Below are 20,415 nucleotides of genomic sequence, written 5' to 3'. Positions count from 1 at the left end.
CGCCCGACTCGAACCTTTCTGACAAGTAAACTTGGCAAAGCTTCTAGATTGCATCTTTTGGCGACGCGTTGCATTCAAATTTCACCGGAAGTTGTAAAAGCATTGTGACGTTGACAATACTATTGTTACCAAGGCGTGTCAACTAAGTAGAAGTGATGCTCAAATTCCATCACGTGTGCATAATCCTTTCCATTGACCTACTTTTGAAGTAAACGTTGTTTTAAAACATATGTGCAACATCATTGACGTTTTTTAGGAAAAAATGTTTGTTTAAATGAGTGTCGTAGAATACAAGGACTGCACGATCAACCTCTTAAAACCTAGAATCTGTGTAGTGGCTTCGATTCAAAACATACATATTTTGTAAATGGTCAATGTATTTATTATTTTTCATGATGTTTACAAACATATTAACATTAAATTTTTGACACGATTACATGATTTTTTCCAATGAATTTGAACCATTTTAGAATAATATATATATTATCTTCCATAATTATAACCGATATTGCATTTGAATCTTCTGTTTATTCTCAGTGTTTCAATAAATTCACTTTAGGTGACTTTCCGTCAGAACGCACCGTTGCACGACCTTGTTGTAGGGGTTAAATGGGTAGGTCAAGGTCACTGTTTTGGAGAAAGGTCCCTTTCTAGCGTTCAGCTGTTTCTGGTATGTAGCTGCTGGAAGTTCTCTGAAAATAAAATAAAAAGCCGTTCATTCAATATAGTGTTTTAGATAATGTGCTCATATGACGTTCCCATAAGGACGCCTTCGTTACATTGCGATATTTGTTATGAATGGTATTCGTGTATCTGGGGCCAGATAGGCAGAGTTCAGGATAACGAAGTCTAAATTTGGTCGTATGTATTCTTTTGGGATAACACAGTTTAAATATGGTCGTACATTGTATGAAGTCCTTCGGGATAACAAAGTTAAAATATCGCCTAACACAGTTTGCTCATAGAGTACCTGTACGTAACACTCGGGGTAACATATTGGTCTTGTCTAATGATGTATGTACCCAGTTATATTTGTATGCATTATTAATATCTGTACATAACGGGGGGCTGGGGTTATATATATATAATTATATATAGGAATACCTGTACGTAACGGGAGGGGTTACATATATATAATTATATGTAGGAATACCTGTACGTAACGGGAGGGGTTATATATATATAATTATATGTAGGAATACCTGTATGTAGCCTTCATTGTGCTGACCATGTGTGCCCCTTCCGACTTCCGCTCCATCTGTCCCTCCGGTGGAGCTCTGGGTACGAACCCTGCATAGCCTGGCGTCTGGCGAACACTGAAATTATAGACCACATGATCATGAGATATTATATTAATTGTACTCGTCTGATCTTCTTAAATTCTCCTAATAGACAAACGTGTATTGTCAATTTCGTGAAATATCGTTTGTTTACTTTTGGATGGCATTTCCTTTTTATCTATACTCATTGTCTATGGTCCTTCATAGTCCTACAAAAACTCCAAATATAAGGTCACTTTGTTACTACCGCAGATACACTAGCTTAACTCTAGTGTAAATCGCGGCCAGATGGTGTAGAATGATAAAATACGGTTTAGTTTGTGCTTATTTACTTATGTATGATAACCGAAAAGGCAGATAAACTCACCTGTCTGGAAACATGACACTTTCCGGAATTGTTTTACAACAAATTCATCTACTGAAATGCTAGCTACTGTGTCGGTCTATAAAATGGAGTGCTTCCTTTACTACAAACCTAGAGTACACTGTGGACCTGCACCCCACTCAGACAAAAATGACATAAGTACTGTAGCTATGATCGCTATATTTGTGTAATGGAATCATCATTCCATTGATCTGGGCGATCGTATTATCCTAAGAGGACCGACAAATATCGTCACACGTGTGATTAACAAAGTAAATAGAACAAAGCCAAGGGGGCACAGTGACTACTTTAGCATTGTTATCTTATAAAAATTGTATATAATATTTAATAAAATAAATCACTGAAAGACTAAAATATAATGATGTAATTAACGTAGATTTGTACAGAGATGAGTAGTAGATTGATACAGAGAAGTTTCTGTGAGCGTAACCTTACAAACTTGAAATAGATGTATTTTGTATTGATTTACGTCAGATAGATGGTCTGTACCAATGAACACTCACCAAAAACAAAGCTCGCGATCGTGACCCGAACAGTTTGAAAAGTTGGTGAAATGGAGATGGTTGCAAAGGCCGATATATATTATGGTAAAATTGCTCAGGGTTCATACAAATGTATCATGACTACACATAATATCTTACGCTGTAGAATGGCGATACGACACTACTGTACAATGACAAAAATACCTATTCAAAATGTTCTTATTGTAACAGCACCACTGATCGATATACTGATTATATCGGTTATCTCCAAATCGATACACATGAAGTGGCGAGTTAGGATCACCGCCAACAGGTTCGTCATGTCCGACTTTACCAATAGATACGTCATTAACTGTTATCAGTATGCACTTTTGTAAATTTCAGATTTTAGATTGTCGACACCAACATCATTTTAATTTATTGGCGATTTGATTATATAAGAGTAAAACACACACAAGTACATGTATAACAGATACAGTTTAGGTCCGGTTTAGACATATATAGACACACGATCTCTGACAATTGTATTTATTTTCTGAGGTGATTAAGAATCGCTTGATATAGTATTTACACCGACAATAAATGACGTCATTAACCGCGATATCAGTTGAAAGAAAAAACATTGTCGAATATTATAGATACAAGGATTAGAGAGCATTCTAATTAAATAATTTGATAAAAAGATAAAACTGAGCATGTGAAATGAACAATTGTAGCAGCCAGCCAGTGAGTGGGTTTTATACACAGTAGGATTTCTGTGTCCAGAGATAAAGAAGCAACAGAGATCTAGATTGTATAAAGAATCTCTGGTATCAAACAAGTCATGTAACATGAATTTAGTATAAAGTAGCAGGTATAGTTTTTAAATGACTGCTTTAAATTTATTCAAACTTTGATAGAAATCTGAGTCATTTGGTTTGTGTTTCTATGATAATCTATTACCCGTTGAAACCATAATCATCATCGATCCTCCAGGGATTACTATCACTGTCGTTTTAACGTTAGTGATATTTACCTCTGGGGTAATAAGTGTACTTACTATACATTTGCGAGCATATTATCCTGGACCATGCTACGGATCCGCGCGGATTCCTCTCGGTAGCCGCCCGTTCGGGATTTCCTGTAACAAATACGAATATGAATCATGCGCGGCATGGGAAGAGCGAAGCTCTACTTGTTTATTTTATTTTCTATTTTATGTAGCTAGAAGACATAATTTAGAAATAAAAGGACCTACTTTAAACTATAGAAGTATATGATAAAATAATTGTCAAGCATAAACTCAAAGATTCGGATTTCTCTGTCACGGTCCATAAGATAAGATTTATTCTGGTTCCGGACAATCATTAGTCCTCTATACCAGATTCGTATAGATACATATTACATAAGTCATAAATGCATTTATAATCTGTACACATCATACAAAATTGTGGTATTATGATATTGTTGCTTCGTAATTGAAAAAAAAGTTCCTGATTCTTCCAGTGATTATCCAACTTATTCTTAAACGAATTTACATTAATTGCTGATACTACATGTTCTGGCAGTTCATTCCAAATATTTACAGTTCTTATAGCGAAATAGTTCTTTCTGACTAATGTTGTTGATCGTTTTGGAAATATGTTTTTTCGTATGTCCTCTAGTACTATTGCGGTCTGATGCATCTTTCCAAAGTAATATGGCATTGAAACATTCTTTATCGTAGAAATGACTTGTTATCTTATATAGTTCGATCATATCTCCCCTGATTCTCCTGAAGGCTAGCGTTAGTTTCTTCAACCTGTCTTGGTAGGTCATGTTTTTCATTTCTGGGAGACATCTAGTTGCTCTTCTTTGAACACCCTCTATTTTTTAGATGTGGTGCCCACACAGGACTGGCATAATCGAGCTGGGATCTTGCTAAACATTTGTATAGGGGAATAAATAACTCTTTATCCATAAACTGGAAAGTTCTTCTGATAAGTGCGAACATAGAATTTGCTTTCTTAACTTTTCCTGATATGTGTTCATCAAAAGTTAATTCCGAGTCTATAGTTACTCCTTTGTCTTTTTCCTGAATGGTTTTCTGCATGTTGTTTCCGTTGAGATGATAAAATTGTTCACTTTCATCGTTTAATTCCGAGGTTCATTCAAGGCCTGAAGTGCCGCGTATGCGAATCCTACGATTTCGCGATATTTGTTGACGTGATTTGACGTTATGATTCCTTGTGCTCATCTTCGCTTGGTGGACTGCATTTCATGGCTTTTAATTTATTATTATTTAAAAAATAATTTTAAATGTATAATTACTCCTGTTATGCATTTACATTAGTTAAATATATTTTACTGTGGAGATCAGTACCGGAGCAACGCATTACCGGAACAAGTTAAACCGAAAGTACGAAGAATTTTTCACTATCCATGTATGCAGGTCATTGATCTCAATATCTACTTTTTGCTTACGTACATGTTACCGAAACAGAGCTTCGATATTCGACGCGCTACGCGCGTCGAAAGAGCATCACTCTTAATATTTTATATTTTATCGGTGATTATAGACAGGTCGGTTACGACGTAATTTACACTCCTGTGTTTCCAACAAAACAACGTTTGTAATCACAAGAGCAGATATACGTAACTCTATAGTACGGTAACAGGAAATACGTCATAACACTACGAAAATATGACAAACGTCGTGACAGTAAGAGGAAATACGTCGTTACATTACGGGAACAGGAAATACGCCGTTACATAACGGGAACAGGAAATACGTCGTTAGAGAACGGGAACAGGAAATACGTCGTTACAGCGTCAGGAAATACGCCGTTACAGTACGGAAACAGGAAATGCGTCGTTACAGTACGAGAACAGGAAACACGTCGTTACAGTACGGTTACAGGAAATACGTCGTTACAATACGGGAACGGGAAATACGTCGTTACAGTACGGGAACAGGAAATGCGTCATTACAGTACGGAAACAGGAAATACGTCGTTACAATACGTAAACAGGAAATACGTCGTTACAATACGGGAACGGGAAATACGTCGTTACAGTACGGGAACAGGAAATACGTCGTTACAATACGGGAAAGGGAAATACGTCGTTACAGTACGGGAACAGGAAATACGTCGTTACGGTACGGGAACAGGAAATACGTCGTTACGGTACGGGAACAGGAAATACGTCGTTACGGTACGGGAACGGGAAATACGTCGTTACAGTACGGGAACAGGAAATGCGTCGTTACAGTACGGAAACAGGAAATACGTCGTTACAATACGTAAACAGGAAATACGTCGTTACAATACGGGAACGGGAAATACGTCGTTACAGTACGGGAACAGGAAATACGTCGTTACAATACGGAACGGGAAATACGTCGTTACGGTACGGGAACAGGAAATACGTCGTTACAATACGGGAACGGGAAATACGTCGTTACAGTACGGGAACAGGAAATGCGTCGTTACAGTACGGAAACAGGAAATACGTCGTTACAATACGTAAACGGGAAATACGTCGTTACAGTACGGGAACAGGAAATACGTCGTTACAATACGGGAACGGGAAATACGTCGTTACAGTACGGGAACAGGAAATACGTCATTACGGTACGGGAACAGGAAATACGTCGTTACGGTACGGGAACAGGAAATACGTCGTTACGGTACGGGAACGGGAAATACGTCGTTACAGTACAGGAACGGGAAAATAGTCGTTACAGTAACAGGCCTAAGAAATGTGTCGTACAGTTCGGATATACATGTAAGAAGATAATCTGAGTAAAATTATAATAATCTATACATTTTTCAAGTAACATACCGTACCTGTATTACGGATCCACATTCCACGATATTTTCTACTACGATAGAGAATCACAAACAAATGCATAGTTTCTCCAACACAAGGTAATATATATATATTAGGTTATAATATACACGGTAAAGACAGTTATATTCATGTGTACCTGCGATTCGACTCATTTTGTGAATATAGATAGTTTAAAACTTAGAGAGGCGGAGAAACATTTTTAAATTTTTGTTCCTATGACAAAAAGAGAACAAGTCATAAACTATACAACTTTAAAGAATAACTGAAGATCTAAACTTCCTGACGGTTTCGCTAGGTCTGACACCAGGCTTTTGCATTCTGTTACATGGACATGTCTGTTGTTAGCCCAGACCGAAAACCTGTCAGAATATCCAAGACCGGTGCCAGTGTGGGAGGAAACTCTGACTACAATAAACATAAGTTTGTCAGAGTATCAGTCCGATGTTATTAGCATGTTTAGTCAGCTATCATAATGTCCATTTCTGATGTCAGGATCAGAGAAAACTTAAACCACATCAAACCCATTTCGTTCGGAAGATCATATTACCAGTAGTTATAAGAGTAGTTCATCTCAACTCCAAGCAAAACTCCGGAATCCGTCTCCGGTCACATCTTAAGTATATCCCAACACGTCCGCAATATCGAATGGTCGGACTGATCAAATTAAACTCATATCATTCCCAGTGTAATACTCCCAAAGGTCTGAATCGTAGCCAAACGTCTATCAGTTTATCTGTTGTTTGAAATTTGATTAGGGGGATCATAAAACAAACCTTTGGGTGGTGGACCCCTGATATTAAGATTTGTCAAACTTTTATAACCGTTTACGCAACAGCCAGCTTTCAGTTTCTCGTTATATTCATTTGCTGAGTCCTCTATATGCCCTGATCAAACGGAAAGACACCATTATCTTTGCCGCTATTAGGCGATGGAAATTACAGTAAGATATAATCAAACTTGCATTCGGACCATGCGTACAGTCTGTACGTGTATGGTGTAGATCTATACAGGGACCATGACAGTCATCTGCTTTGTTGAACTACGTCATCTGTGTGGAGGGTCACGGCACGTTCGTACACTTCCGGCACCTTCCGTAATTGTGGATTTCAGATTTTTAACGAATCAAATTCTAGTAGATGTAAAACGTTATTTTCATATAAAAATCGTCAAAGAATGGTATTGTTTGCAGACGAGATTTAATTATGTTTTCGATATAGTAACGGCTACATACATACATGTACGTACATGTACATGTTATACGATATACATACTCTAGAGACAAGCTACCAATGTGATTGACGTATCTTTGCATTTATCTTAGGTGTTCTATTGTATTACCTGTTGGATTATTAATATCTAAGGTGTCTTATTGTCTTACCCAATGATATATCAGGTTTACACGCGTGACTTGTGTTTGTAACGGTTTTGCCACGTTAGATCACGTGCGTTCAATAGCGTAGAATCAGACGTGTACACGGCAGTGTTAGTTTTATGTTGGAGATCGTTATTACTTCAGCACATATCATGTTCTTATGTTCTTAGCCAACAATCCTTTTATGTAACTAAGGAAATGGTCGTTTTCATAGGTATCAGGTCTCCAGAGTTCTACCGACGTCAGTTCGCCTCTCACGTCTCGCCCCTCACGATGGATATTAGGCGAGGGTCGCATTCCGAGGAATACATTTTTTCGGAAACATTAACCGTCGCCCTGGAACCATGTCTCTCCGAGTTAACCGTCACAGACGTAACTAAGATTACCGAGTTCGCCCTCACCGACGTATCTAAGGCTCTCCGAGTTAACCGTCACAGACGTAACTAAGATTACCGAGTTCGCCCTCACCGACGTATCTTAGGCTCTCCGAGTTAACCGTCACAGACGTAACTAAGATTACCGAGTTCGCCCTCACCGATGTATCTAAGGCTCTCCGAGTTAACCGTCACAGACGTAACTAAGATTACCGAGTTCGCCCTCACCGATGTATCTAAGGCTCTCCGAGTTAACCGTCACAGACGTAACTAAGATTACCGAGTTCGCCCTCACCGATGTATCTAAGGCTCTCCGAGTTAACCGTCACAGACGTAACTAAGATTACCGAGTTCGCCCTCACCGACTATCTCAGGCTCTCCGAGTTAACCGTCACAGACGTAACTAAGATTACCGAGTTCGACTCCCTCGATGTATGACGTAACTAAGGCTCTCCGAGTTAACTCCCGAGTAACCCATCACAGACGTAACTAAGATTACCGAGTTCGCCCTCACCGATGTATCTTAGGCTCTCCGAGTTAACAGTCACAGACATAACTAAGATTACCGAGTTCGCCCTCACCGACGTATCTTAGGCTCTCCGAGTTAACCGTCACAGACGTAACTAAGATAACCGAGTTCGCCCTCACCGACGTATCTAAGGCTCTCCGAGTTAACCGTCACAGACGTAACTAAGATTACCGAGTTCGCCCTCACCGATGTATCTAAGGGTTTCCGAGTTAACCGTCACAAAAGTAACTAAGATTACCAAGTTCGCCCTCACCGATGTATCTTAGGCTCTCCGAGTTAACAGTCACCACCATAACTAAGATTACCGAGTTCGCCCTCACCGACGTATCTCAGGCTCTCCGAGTTAACCGTCACAGACGTAACTAAGATAACCGAGTGCGCCCTCACCGACGTATCTAAGGCTCTCTGAGTTAATCGTCACAGACGTAACTAAGATTACCGAGTTCGCCCTCACCGATGTATCTAAGGCTCTCCGAGTTAACCGTCACAGACGTAACTAAGATTACCGAGTTCGCCCTCACCGATGTATCTAAGGCTCTCTGAGTTAATCGTCACAGACGTAACTAAGATTACCGAGTTCGCCCTCACCGACTATCTCAGGCTCTCCGAGTTAACCGTCACAGACGTAACTAAGATTACCGAGTTCGACCTCACCGATGTATCTAAGGCTCTCCGAGTTAACCATCACAGACGTAACTAAGATTACCGAGTTCGCCCTCAACGATGTATCTAAGGCTAAGGCTCTCCGAGTTAACTATAACAGACGTAACTAAGATTACCGAGTTCGCCCTCACCGATGTATCTAAGGCTCTCCGAGTTAACCGTCACAGACGTAACTAAGATTACCGAGTTCGCCCTCACCGACGTATCTTAGGCTCTCCGAGTTAACCGTCACAGACGTAACTAAGATTACCGAGTTCGCCCTCACCGATGTATCTAGGCTCTCCGAGTTAACCGTCACAGACGTAACTAAGATTACCGAGTTCGCCCTCACCGATGTATCTAAGGCTCTCCGTGTTAACCGTCACAGACGTAACTAAGATTACCGAGTTCGCCCTCACCGATGTATCTAAGGCTCTCCGAGTTAACCGTCACAGACGTAACTAAGATTACCGAGTTCGCCCTCACCGATGTATCTAAGGCTCTCCGAGTTAATCGTCACAGACGTAACTAAGATTACCGAGTTCGCCTCACCGACGTATCTAAGGCTCTCTGAGTTAATCTTCACAGACGTAACTAAGATTACCGAGTTCGCCCTCACCGACTATCTCAGGCTCTCCGAGTTAACCGTCCCAGACGTAACTAAGATAACCGAGTTCGCCCTCACCGACGTATCTAAGGCTCTCTGAGTTAATCTTCACAGACGTAACTAAGATTACCGAGTTCGCCCTCACCGACTATCTCAGGCTCTCCGAGTTAACCGTCCCAGACGTAACTAAGATTACCGAGTTCGCCCTCACCGATGTATCTAAGGCTCTCCTGAGTTAACCGTCACAGACGTAACTAAGATTACCGAGTTCGCCCTCACCGACTTATCTTAGGCTCTCCGAGTTAACGTAACCACAGACGTAACTAAAGTTTACCGAGTTCGCCCTCACCGATGTATCTAAGGCTCTCCGAGTTAACCGTCACAGACGTAACTAAGATTACCGAGTTCGCCCTCACCGACGTGTATCTCAGGCTCTCCGAGTTAACCGTCACAGACGTAACTAAGATTACCGAGTTCGCCCTCACCGACTATCTAAGGCTCTCCGAGTTAACCGTCACAGACGTAACTAAGATTACCGAGTTCGCCCTCACCGACGTATCTAAGGCTCTCCGAGTTAACCTTCACAGACGTAACTAAGATTACCGAGTTCGCCCTCACCGACTATCTCAGGCTCTCCGAGTTAACCGTCACAGACGTAACTAAGATTACCGAGTTCGCCCTCACCGATGTCGTATCTTAAGGCTCTCCGAGTTAACCGTCACAAAAGTAACTAAGATTACCGAGTTCGCTCTCACCGGCGTATCTTAGGCTCTCCGAGTTAACATTCACCACCATAACTAAGATTACCGAGTTCGCCCTCACCGACGTATCTCAGGCTCTCCGAGTTAACCGTCACAGACGTAACTAAGATTACCGAGTTCGCCCTCACCGACGTATCTAAGGCTCTCCGAGTTAACCGTCACAGACGTAACTAAGATTACCGAGTTCGCCCTCACCGACGTATCTTAGGCTCTCCGAGTTAACCGTCACAGACGTAACTAAGATTACCGAGTTCGCCCTCACCGATGTATCTCAGGCTCTCCGAGTTAACCGTCACAGACGTAACTAAGATTACCGAGTTCGCCCTCACCGACGTATCTAGGCTCTCCGAGTTAACCGTCACAGAGGTAACTAAGATTACCGAGTTCGCCCTCACCGATGTATCTAAGGCTCTCCGAGTTAACAGTCACAGACGTAACTAAGATTACCGAGTTCGCCCTCACCGACGTATCTAAGGCTCTCCGAGTTAACCGTCACAGACGTAACTAAGATTACCGAGTTCGCCCTCACCGATGTATCTAAGGCTCTCCGAGTTAACCGTCACAGACGTAACTAAGATTACCGAGTTCGCCCTCACCGATGTATCTAAGGCTCTCCGAGTTAACCGTCACAGACGTAACTAAGATTACCGAGTTCGCTCTCACCGATGTATCTAAGGCTCTCCGAGTTAACCATCACAGACGTAACTAAGATTACCGAGTTCGCCCTCACCGATGTATCTTAGGCTCTCCGAGTTAACAGTCACCACCATAACTAAGATTACCGAGTTCGCCCTCACCGACGTATCTCAGGCTCTCCGAGTTAACCGTCACAGACGTAACTAAGATAACCGAGTTCGCCCTCACCGACGTATCTAAGGCTCTCTGAGTTAACCGTCACAGACGTAACTAAGATTACCGAGTTCGCCCTCACCGATGTATCTAAGGCTCTCCGAGTTAACCGTCACAGACGTAACTAAGATTACCGAGTTCGCCCTCACCGACGTATCTTAGGCTCTCCGAGTTAACCGTCACAGACGTAACTAAGATTACCGAGTTCGCCCTCACCGATGTATCTAAGGCTCTCCGAGTTAACCGTCACAGACGTAACTAAGATTACCGAGTTCGCTCTCACCGATATATCTAAGGCTCTCCGAGTTAACATCACAGACGTAACTAAGATTACCGAGTTCGCCCTCACCGACGTATCTAAGGCTCTCCGAGTTAACCGTCACAGACGTAACTAAGATTACCGAGTTCGCCCTCACCGATGTATCTAAGGCTCTCCGAGTTAACCGTCACAGACGTAACTAAGATTACCGAGTTCGCCCTCACCGACGTATCTCAGGCTCTCCGAGTTAACCGTCACAGACGTAACTAAGATTACCGAGTTCGCTCTCACCGTGTATCTAAGGCTCTCCGAGTTAACCGTCACAGACGTAACTAAGATTACCGAGTTCGCCTCACCGATGTATCTAAGGCTCTCTGAGTTAACCATCACAGACGTAACTAAGATTACCGAGTTCGCTCTCACCGGTGTATCTTAGGCTCTCCGAGTTAACAGTCACCACCATAACTAAGATTACCGAGTTCGCCCTCACCGACGTATCTTAGGCTCTCCGATCTAACCGTCACAGACGTAACTAAGATAACCGAGTGCGCCCTCACCGACGTATCTAAGGCTCTCTGAGTTAACCGTCACAGACGTAACTAAGATTACCGAGTTCGCCCTCACCGATGTATCTAAGGCTCTCCGAGTTAACCGTCACAGACGTAACTAAGATTACCGAGTTCGCCCTCACCGATGTATCTAAGGCTCTCCGAGTTAACAGTCACCACCATAACTAAGATTACCGAGTTCGCCCTCACCGACGTATCTCAGGCTCTCCGAGTTAACCGTCACAGACGTAACTAAGATAACCGAGTGCGCCCTCACCGACGTATCTAAGGCTCTCCGAGTTAATCCTCACAGACGTAACTAAGATTACCGAGTTCGCCCTCACCGATGTATCTAAGGCTCTCCGAGTTAACCCGTCACAGACGTAACTAAGATTACCGAGTTCGCCCTCACCGATGTATCTAAGGCTCTCCGAGTTAACCGTCACAGACATAACTAAGATTACCGAGTTCGCCCTCACCGACGTATCTAAGGCTCTCCGAGTTAACCGTCACAGACGTAACTAAGATTACCGAGTTCGCCCTCACCGACGTATCTAAGGCTCTCCGAGTTAACCGTCACAGACGTAACTAAGATTACCGAGTTCGCCCTCACCGATGTATCTAAGGCTCTCCGAGTTAACCGTCACAAAAGTAACTAAGATTACCGAGTTCGCTCTCACCGGTGTATCTAAGGCTCTCCGAGTTAACCATCACAGACGTAACTAAGATTACCGAGTTCGCCCTCACCGATGTATCTAATGCTCTCTGAGTTAACCATCACAGACGTAACTAAGATTACCGAGTTCGCCCTCACCGATGTATCTTAGGCTCTCCGAGTTAACCGTCACAGACGTAACTAAGATTACCGAGTTCGCCCTCACCGATGTATCTTAGGCTCTCCGAGTTAACCGTCACAGACGTAACTAAGATTACCGAGTTTGCCCTCACCGACTATCTCAGGCTCTCCGAGTTAACCGTCACAAAAGTAACTAAGATTACCGAGTTCGACCTCACCGATAGTATCTAAGGCTCTCCGAGTTAACCATCACAGACGTAACTAAGATTACCGAGTTCGCTCTCTCACCGAATGTATCTAAAGGCTCTCCGAGTTAACCGTCACAGACGTAAACTAAGATTACCGAGTTTCGCTCTCACCGATGTATCTAAGGCTCTCCGTCAACTCAGACGTAACTAAGATAACGATCGGAAAAACGATCTGCATAGTGAACCGTCTGCAGACGTAACACTAGATTAACCGAGGGCCATCGGAAACTCATTAAACTACTGCATAGTGAGAGGACCATCGGAAACTCCAACTACGCATAGTGAGATGCCTATCGAAACCCCAACTACTGCATAGTGAGAGGGCCATCGGGAAACTCCAACTGCTGCATAGTGAGAGGGCCATCGGAAACTCCAACTACTGCATAGTGAGAGGACCATCGGAAACTCCAACTGCTGCATAGTGAGAGGGCCATCGGAAACTCATAACTACTGCATAGTGATATGGCTATCGGAAACCCAACTACTGCATAGTGAGAGGACCATCGAAAACTCACAACTACTGCATAGTGAGAGGGCTATCGGAAACTCCAACTGCTGCATAGTGAGAGGGGCCATCGGAAACTCCAACTACTGCATAGTGAGAGGGCCATCGGAAAACTCCAACTACTGCATAGTGAGAGGGCCATCGGAAACTCCAACTACTGCATAGTGAGAGGACCATCGGAAACTCACAACTATTGCATAGTGAGAGGCCTATCGGGAACTCCAACTACTGCATAGTGAGAGGACCATCGGAAACTCCAACTACTGCATAGTGAGAGGGCTATCGGAAACTCCAACTACTGCATAGTGAGAGGACCATCGGAAACTCCAACTGCTGCATAGTGAGAGGGCCATCGGAAACTCCAACTACTGCATAGTGAGATGGCCATCGGAAACTCCAACTGCTGCATAGTGAGAGGGCCATCGGAAACTCATAACTACTGCATAGTGATATGGCTATCGGAAACCCCAACTACTGCATAGTGAGAGGACCATCGAAAACTCACAACTACTGCATAGTGAGAGGGCTATCGGAAACTCCAACTGCTGCATAGTGAGAGGGCTATCGGAACTCCATACTGCATAGTGAGAGGACTCGGAAACTCAACTGCTGCATAGTGAGAGGGCCATCGGAAACTCACAACTGCTGCATAGTGAGAGGGCTATCGGAAACTCCCAACTACTGCATAGTGAGAGGACTATCGGAAACTCACAACTACTGCATAGTGAGAGGGCTATCGGAAACTCCAACTGCTGCATAGTGAGAGGGCCATCGGAAACTCCAACTGCATAGTGAGAGGGCATCGAAACTCACAACTATGCATAGTGAGAGGCTATCGGAAACTCCAACTACTGCATAGTGAGAGGACTATCGGAAACTCCAACTACTGCATAGTGAGAGGGCTATCGGAAACTCCAACTACTGCATAGTGAGAGGGCTATCGGAAACTCCAACTGCTGCATAGTGAGAGGGCTATCGGAAACTCCAACTACTGCATAGTGAGAGGGCTATCGGAAACTCCAACTGCTGCATAGTGAGAGGCTATCGGAAACTCCAACTACTGCATAGTGAGAGGGCTATCGGAAACTCCAACTACTGCATAGTGAGAGGGCTATCGGAAACTCCAACTACTGCATAGTGAGAGGGCTATCGGAAACTCCAACTATTGCATAGTGAGAGGGCTATCGGAAACTCCAACTACTGCATAGTGAGAGGACCATCGGAAACTCCAACTACTGCATAGTGAGAGGGCTATCGGAAACTCCAACTATTGCATAGTGAGAGGACCATCGGAAACTCCAACTGCTGCATAGTGAGAGAGGGAAACCCAACGCATAAGAGGGCTCGGAAACTCCAACTACTGCATAGTGAGAGGGCCATCGGAAACTCACAACTACTGCATAGCATAGTCGAAACTCAAACTATGGCGAGGCTATCGGAAACTCCAACTACTGCATAGTGAGAGGACCACGGAACTCCAATCTGCATAGTGAGAGGCTCGGAAACTCAAACTGCATAGTGAGAGGGCCATCGGAAACTCCAACTACTGCATAGTGAGGCATCGGAAACCCAACACTGCATAGTGAGAGGACCATCGGAAACTCACAACTACTGCATAGTGAGAGGGCTATCGGAAACTCCAACTATGCTGCATAGTGAAGAGGACCATCGGAAACTCCAACTACTGCATAGTGAGAGGACCATCGGAAACTCACAACTACTGCATAGTGAGAGGCCAATCGGGAAACTCCAACTACTGCATAGTGAGAGGACTATCGGAAACTCCAACTGCTGCATAGTGAGAGGGCTATCAGAAACTCCAACTGCTGCATAGTGAGAGGGGAAACTCATCTGATAGTGAGAGGGCTATCGGAAACTCCAACTACTGCATAGTGAGAGGCTATCGGAAACTCCAACTACTGCATAGTGAGAGGACCATCGGAATCTCCAATTACTGCATAGTGAGAGGACCATCGGAAACTCACAACTATTGCATAGTGAGAGGCCTATCGGGAACTCCAACTACTGCATAGTGATAGGACTATCGGAAACTCCAACTACTGCATAGTGATAGGACTATCAGAAACTCCAACTGCTGCATAGTGAGAGGGCTTTCAGAAACTCCAACTGCTGCATAGTGAGAGGGCTATCGGAAACTCAACTTGCATAGTGAGAGGGCTATCGGAAACTCCAACTACTGCATAGTGAGAGGGCTATCGGAAACTCCAACTGCTGCATAGTGAGAGGGCTATCGGAAACTCCAACTGCTGCATAGTGAGAGGACCATCGGAAACTCCAACTGCTGCATAGTGAGAGGGCTATCGGAAACTCCAACTATTGCATAGTGAGAGGGCTATCGGAAACTCCAACTGCTGCATAGTGAGAGGGCTTTCAGAAACTCCAACTGCTGCATAGTGAGAGGGATATCGGAAACTAAACTGCTGCATAGTGAGAGGGCTATCGGAAACTCCAACTACTGCATAGTGAGATTGCTATCGGAAACTCCAACTGCTGCATAGTGAGAGGGCTATCGGAAACTCCAACTGCTGCATAGTTAGAAGGTAACTCCAACTACTGCATAGTGAGAGAGCCATCGGAAACTCCAACTGCTGCATAGTTAGAAGGTAACTCCAACTGCTGCATAGTGAGGGGGCCATCGGAAACTCCAACTGCTGCATAGTGAGATTGCTATCGGAAACTCCAACTACTGCATAGTGAGAGGGCCATCGGAAACTCCAACTGTTGCATAGTTAGAAGGTAACTCCAACTGCTGCATAGTGAGGGGGCCATCGGAAACTCCAACTGCTGCATAGTGAGATTGCTATCGGAAACTCCAACTACTGCATAGTGAGAGGACCATCGGAAACTCCAACTGCTGCATAGTGAGAGGGCTATCGGAAACTCCAACTACTGCATAGTGAGAGGGCTATCGGAAACTCCAACTGCTGCATAGTGAGAGGACCATCGGAATCTCCAATTACTGCATAGTGAGAGGACCATCGGAAACTCACAACTATTGCATAGTGAGAGGCCTATCGGGAACTCCAACTACTGCATAGTGATAGGACTATCGGAAACTCCAACTACTGCATAGTGATAGGACTATCAGAAACTCCAACTGCTGCATAGTGAGAGGGCTTTCAGAAACTCCAACTGCTGCATAGTGAGAGGGCTATCGGAAACTCAAACTGCTGCATAGTGAGAGGGCTATCGGAAACTCCAACTACTGCATAGTGAGAGGGCTATCGGAAACTCCAACTGCTGCATAGTGAGAGGGCTATCGGAAACTCCAACTGCTGCATAGTTAGAGGGCTAAAACTCCAACTGCTGCATAGTGAGAGGGCCATCGGAAACTCCAACTGCTGCATAGTGAGAGGGCTATCGGAAACTCCAACTATTGCATAGTGAGAGGGCTATCGGAAACTCCAACTGCTGCATAGTGAGAGGGCTTTCAGAAAACTCCAACTGCTGCATAGTGAGAGGGATATCGGAAACTCCAACTGCTGCATAGTGAGAGGGCTATCGGAAACTCCAACTACTGCATAGTGAGATTGCTATCGGAAACTCCAACTGCTGCATAGTGAGAGGGCTATCGGAAACTCCAACTGCTGCATAGTTAGAAGGGCTATCGGAAACTCCAACTACTGCATAGTGAGAGGGCCATCGGAAACTCCAACTGCTGCATAGTGAGAGGACCATCGGAAACTCCAACTGCTGCATAGTGAGGGGGCCATCGGAAACTCCAACTGCTGCATAGTGAGATTGCTATCGGAAACTCCAACTACTGCATAGTGAGAGGGCCATCGGAAACTCCAACTGTTGCATAGTTAGAAGGTAACTCCAACTGCTGCATAATGAGGGGGCCATCGGAAACTCCAACTGCTGCATAGTGAGATTGCTATCGGAAACTCCAACTACTGCATAGTGAGAAGACCATCGGAAACTCCAACTGCTGCATAGTGAGAGGGCTATCGGAAACTCCAACTATTGCATAGTGAGAGGGCTATCGGAAACTCCAACTGCTGCATAGTGAGAGGACCATCGGAAACTCCAACTACTGCATAGTGAGAGGACCATCGGAAACTCCAACTGCTGCATAGTGAGAGGGCTATCGGAAACTCCAACTATTGCATAGTGAGAGGGCTATCGGAAACTCCAACTATTGCATAGTGAGAGGGCTATCGGAAACTCCAACTGCTGCATAGTGAGAGGGCTTTCAGAAACTCCAACTGCTGCATAGTGAGAGGGATATCGGAAACTCAAACTGCTGCATAGTGAGAGGGCTATCGGAAACTCCAACTACTGCATAGTGAGATTGCTATCGGAAACTCCAACTGCTGCATAGTGAGAGGGCTATCGGAAACTCCAACTGCTGCATAGTTAGAAGGTAACTCCAACTACTGCATAGTGAGAGGGCCATCGGAAACTCCAACTGCTGCATAGTTAGAAGGTAACTCCAACTGCTGCATAGTGAGGGGGCCATCGGAAACTCCAACTGCTGCATAGTGAGATTGCTATCGGAAACTCACAACTACTGCATAGTGAGAGGGCTATCGGAAACTCCAACTTCCGCATAGTGATAGGACTATCGGAAACTCCAACTACTGCATAGTGAGAGGGCTATCGGAAACTCCAACTACTGCATAGTGAGAGGACCATCGGAAACTCCAACTGCTGCATAGTGAGAGGGCTATCGGAAACTCCAACTATTGCATAGTGAGAGGGCTATCGGATACTCCAACTTCTGCATAGTGAGATGGCTATCGGAAACTCCAACTATTGCATAGTGAGATGGCTATCGGATACTCCAACTTCTGCATAGTGAGAGGGCTATCGGAAACTCCAACTGCTGCATAGTGAGAGGGCCATCTGAAACTCCAACTACTGCATAGTGAAAGGGATATCGGAAACTCCAACTATTGCATAGTGAGATGGCTATCGGATACTCCAACTATTGCATAGTGAGATGGCTATCGGAAACTCCAACTACTGCATAGTGAGAGGACCATCGGAAACTCCAACTTCCGCATAGTGATAGGACTATCGGAAACTCCAACTCGGAATAGTGAGAGGGCCATCGGAAACTCCAACTGCTGCATAGTTAGAAGGTAACTCCAACTGCTGCATAGTGAGGGGGCCATCGGAAACTCCAACTGCTGCATAGTGAGAGGGCTATCGGAAACTCACAACTACTGCATAGTGAGAGGGCTATCGGAAACTCCAACTTCCGCATAGTGATAGGACTATCGGAAACTCCAACTACTGCATAGTGAAAGGGCTATCGGAAACTCCAACCACTGCATAGTGAGATGGCTAGCGAATACTCCAACTACTGCATAGTGAGATGGCTGTCGGATACTCCAACTACTGCATAGTGAGAGGACCATCGGAAACTCACAACTACTGTATAGTGAGAGGGCTATCGGAAACTCCAACTGCGGAATAGTGAGAGGGCTATCGGAAACTCCAACTACTGCATAGTTAGAAGGTCAATCCAACTACTGAATAGTCTTTGTAAATAAGGGTAAATGACGATACTTACTTTTCAGACCCATCCGTGTTATTGTAGGTTGGTTCGACTGTGGGATCACAACCACGGCGCTTACCATCGAGTCCTGCGTGGACCAAAGATGGCATCTGATGATACTTGATGACGGGGAGAACGTCCGGGCTAGACGTGTAGCAATGTTGGTAGGTGGTGACGGGGAACGGCTCCAGTATGGAAGCCCGTACGGGCCTCGCTAAACGTGTAACATGGCACGAAGACATTTCTATAATATGTCCTCTCTGTGTTACAGTCGCTACGCAAATGTTCGCGAAATCACGTCATGCATTCTATGACGTCAATACATTGTGACGCAAACAATACAAATATAACGTCACGTGTACATATACATGTACGATCTCTTTATTTTTATACAAAGCTGCTGTGAACAAAATGTCGCTGATTCTTCGCCGACATTTCGCTGATACTTCAATTTCAACAAATTTTATTTCATACAAAATATGAAAAGGAATCAAACAACAGGCTAAGCCTAAACAGTGCATTTAATATTATATACGTGTAATTTACAAAATATACTCTTTTAAGTATCAATTTATAGTATCTGAACGACTTATATAAGATGATTTAAATATAAATCAAAGTTTGTATATTTGATGATGTATAATTCGATATTTGTGGGTATTTTTTTTAAATTGAAAATTGTGTATGTGAAAGTTACTCCTTCAACTCATGGGATACATCATACAGACCAAAAAGTCCATCCGCAAATAGCGATCACAGGTCATCCACCCATGAGTTTCAGGAGTCAAATACACATGTACACGATTCAATATATTAAAGATTTGTGATTTTTATGCCAAATAATTGAATTTAAATAATATATTTTCTTGCAGAAGTTGTCCAATAAATAATTAATACAAATGATACATTAGAATAGAAGCAGTACATTTTACATATAAGTAAACAATTATAAAGCAGTTCACGTCCAAAATGTGGGTGGGGTGGGGTAGGGTAGGGTGGGGTGGGGTGGGGTGGGGTATGGTGGGGTTCGGTTTTCGGATTGCCATTTTACATCTACAAACTAAATATACAAAATGAAATTAAAATCGATTTGTAGCTATGATGTAGTCAACAGTGGTATGAAAAATAAACTTGTTGGCATTGTAATTACACTCATTACAGCCATTTAAAAGTGTACTTAAGACATAATGGTTGTGATGTAATCATATAGTATTGTTTTTTAACACAATAGGACTCTCAGTGTAAGTAGGACATTCAATGAAGTTATGTTGTGATGATTATTGAACATTGCCACAAGAATATAAAGGTGATTCAGATAAATGGTCTTTGAGAAGATGATGATAAAGATTACTAGAGCAGTTTCGAGTTTGACAGAGAATAATGTTCATATTTCGCCAGCATTTATATAAACATTGCTTCTAGTCTAATCCATTGGAGT

General features: G+C 43.5%; 1 protein-coding gene across 1 annotated transcript; it reads right to left on the bottom strand.

Annotated features, from left to right (window-relative positions):
• Positions 1–377: 377 nt before the first annotated feature.
• On the bottom strand, positions 378–19,291 carry LOC138316829 (uncharacterized). Its single transcript, XM_069258483.1, has 8 exons — positions 18,993–19,291; positions 17,096–17,266; positions 16,026–16,189; positions 6,789–6,844; positions 6,508–6,560; positions 3,187–3,267; positions 1,203–1,316; positions 378–692 (listed from the first exon to the last, which is right to left on the bottom strand). Exons 1-8 carry the CDS (start codon positions 19,217–19,219, stop codon positions 551–553), a joined length of 1,008 nt encoding a protein of 335 aa, XP_069114584.1. The 5' UTR covers positions 19,220–19,291; the 3' UTR covers positions 378–550.
• Between the last annotated feature and the right edge of the window lie 1,124 nt (positions 19,292–20,415).

The sequence above is a fragment of the Argopecten irradians genome, chromosome 2, assembly GCF_041381155.1.
Source record: "Argopecten irradians isolate NY chromosome 2, Ai_NY, whole genome shotgun sequence".
In the NCBI taxonomy this organism is placed as follows: domain Eukaryota; kingdom Metazoa; phylum Mollusca; class Bivalvia; order Pectinida; family Pectinidae; genus Argopecten; species Argopecten irradians.
The sequence above is the reverse complement of the archived record's forward strand: the minus strand, read 5'-3'. Positions and strand labels throughout refer to the sequence as shown.

Coding starts and splice junctions, on each gene's coding strand:
- LOC138316829 (XM_069258483.1), bottom strand. CDS start 19,219: ATGTCTTCGTGCCATGTTACACGTTTAGCGAGGCCCGTACGGGCTTCC. Junction 16,190..17,095: donor GATGGCCCTCTCACTATGCA/GTAGTTGGAGTT, acceptor ACTATGCAACAG/TTGGAGTTTCCGATGGCCCT. Junction 6,561..6,788: donor AACTGAAAGCTGGCTGTTGC/GTAAACGGTTAT, acceptor ATGTGACCGGAG/ACGGATTCCGGAGTTTTGCT.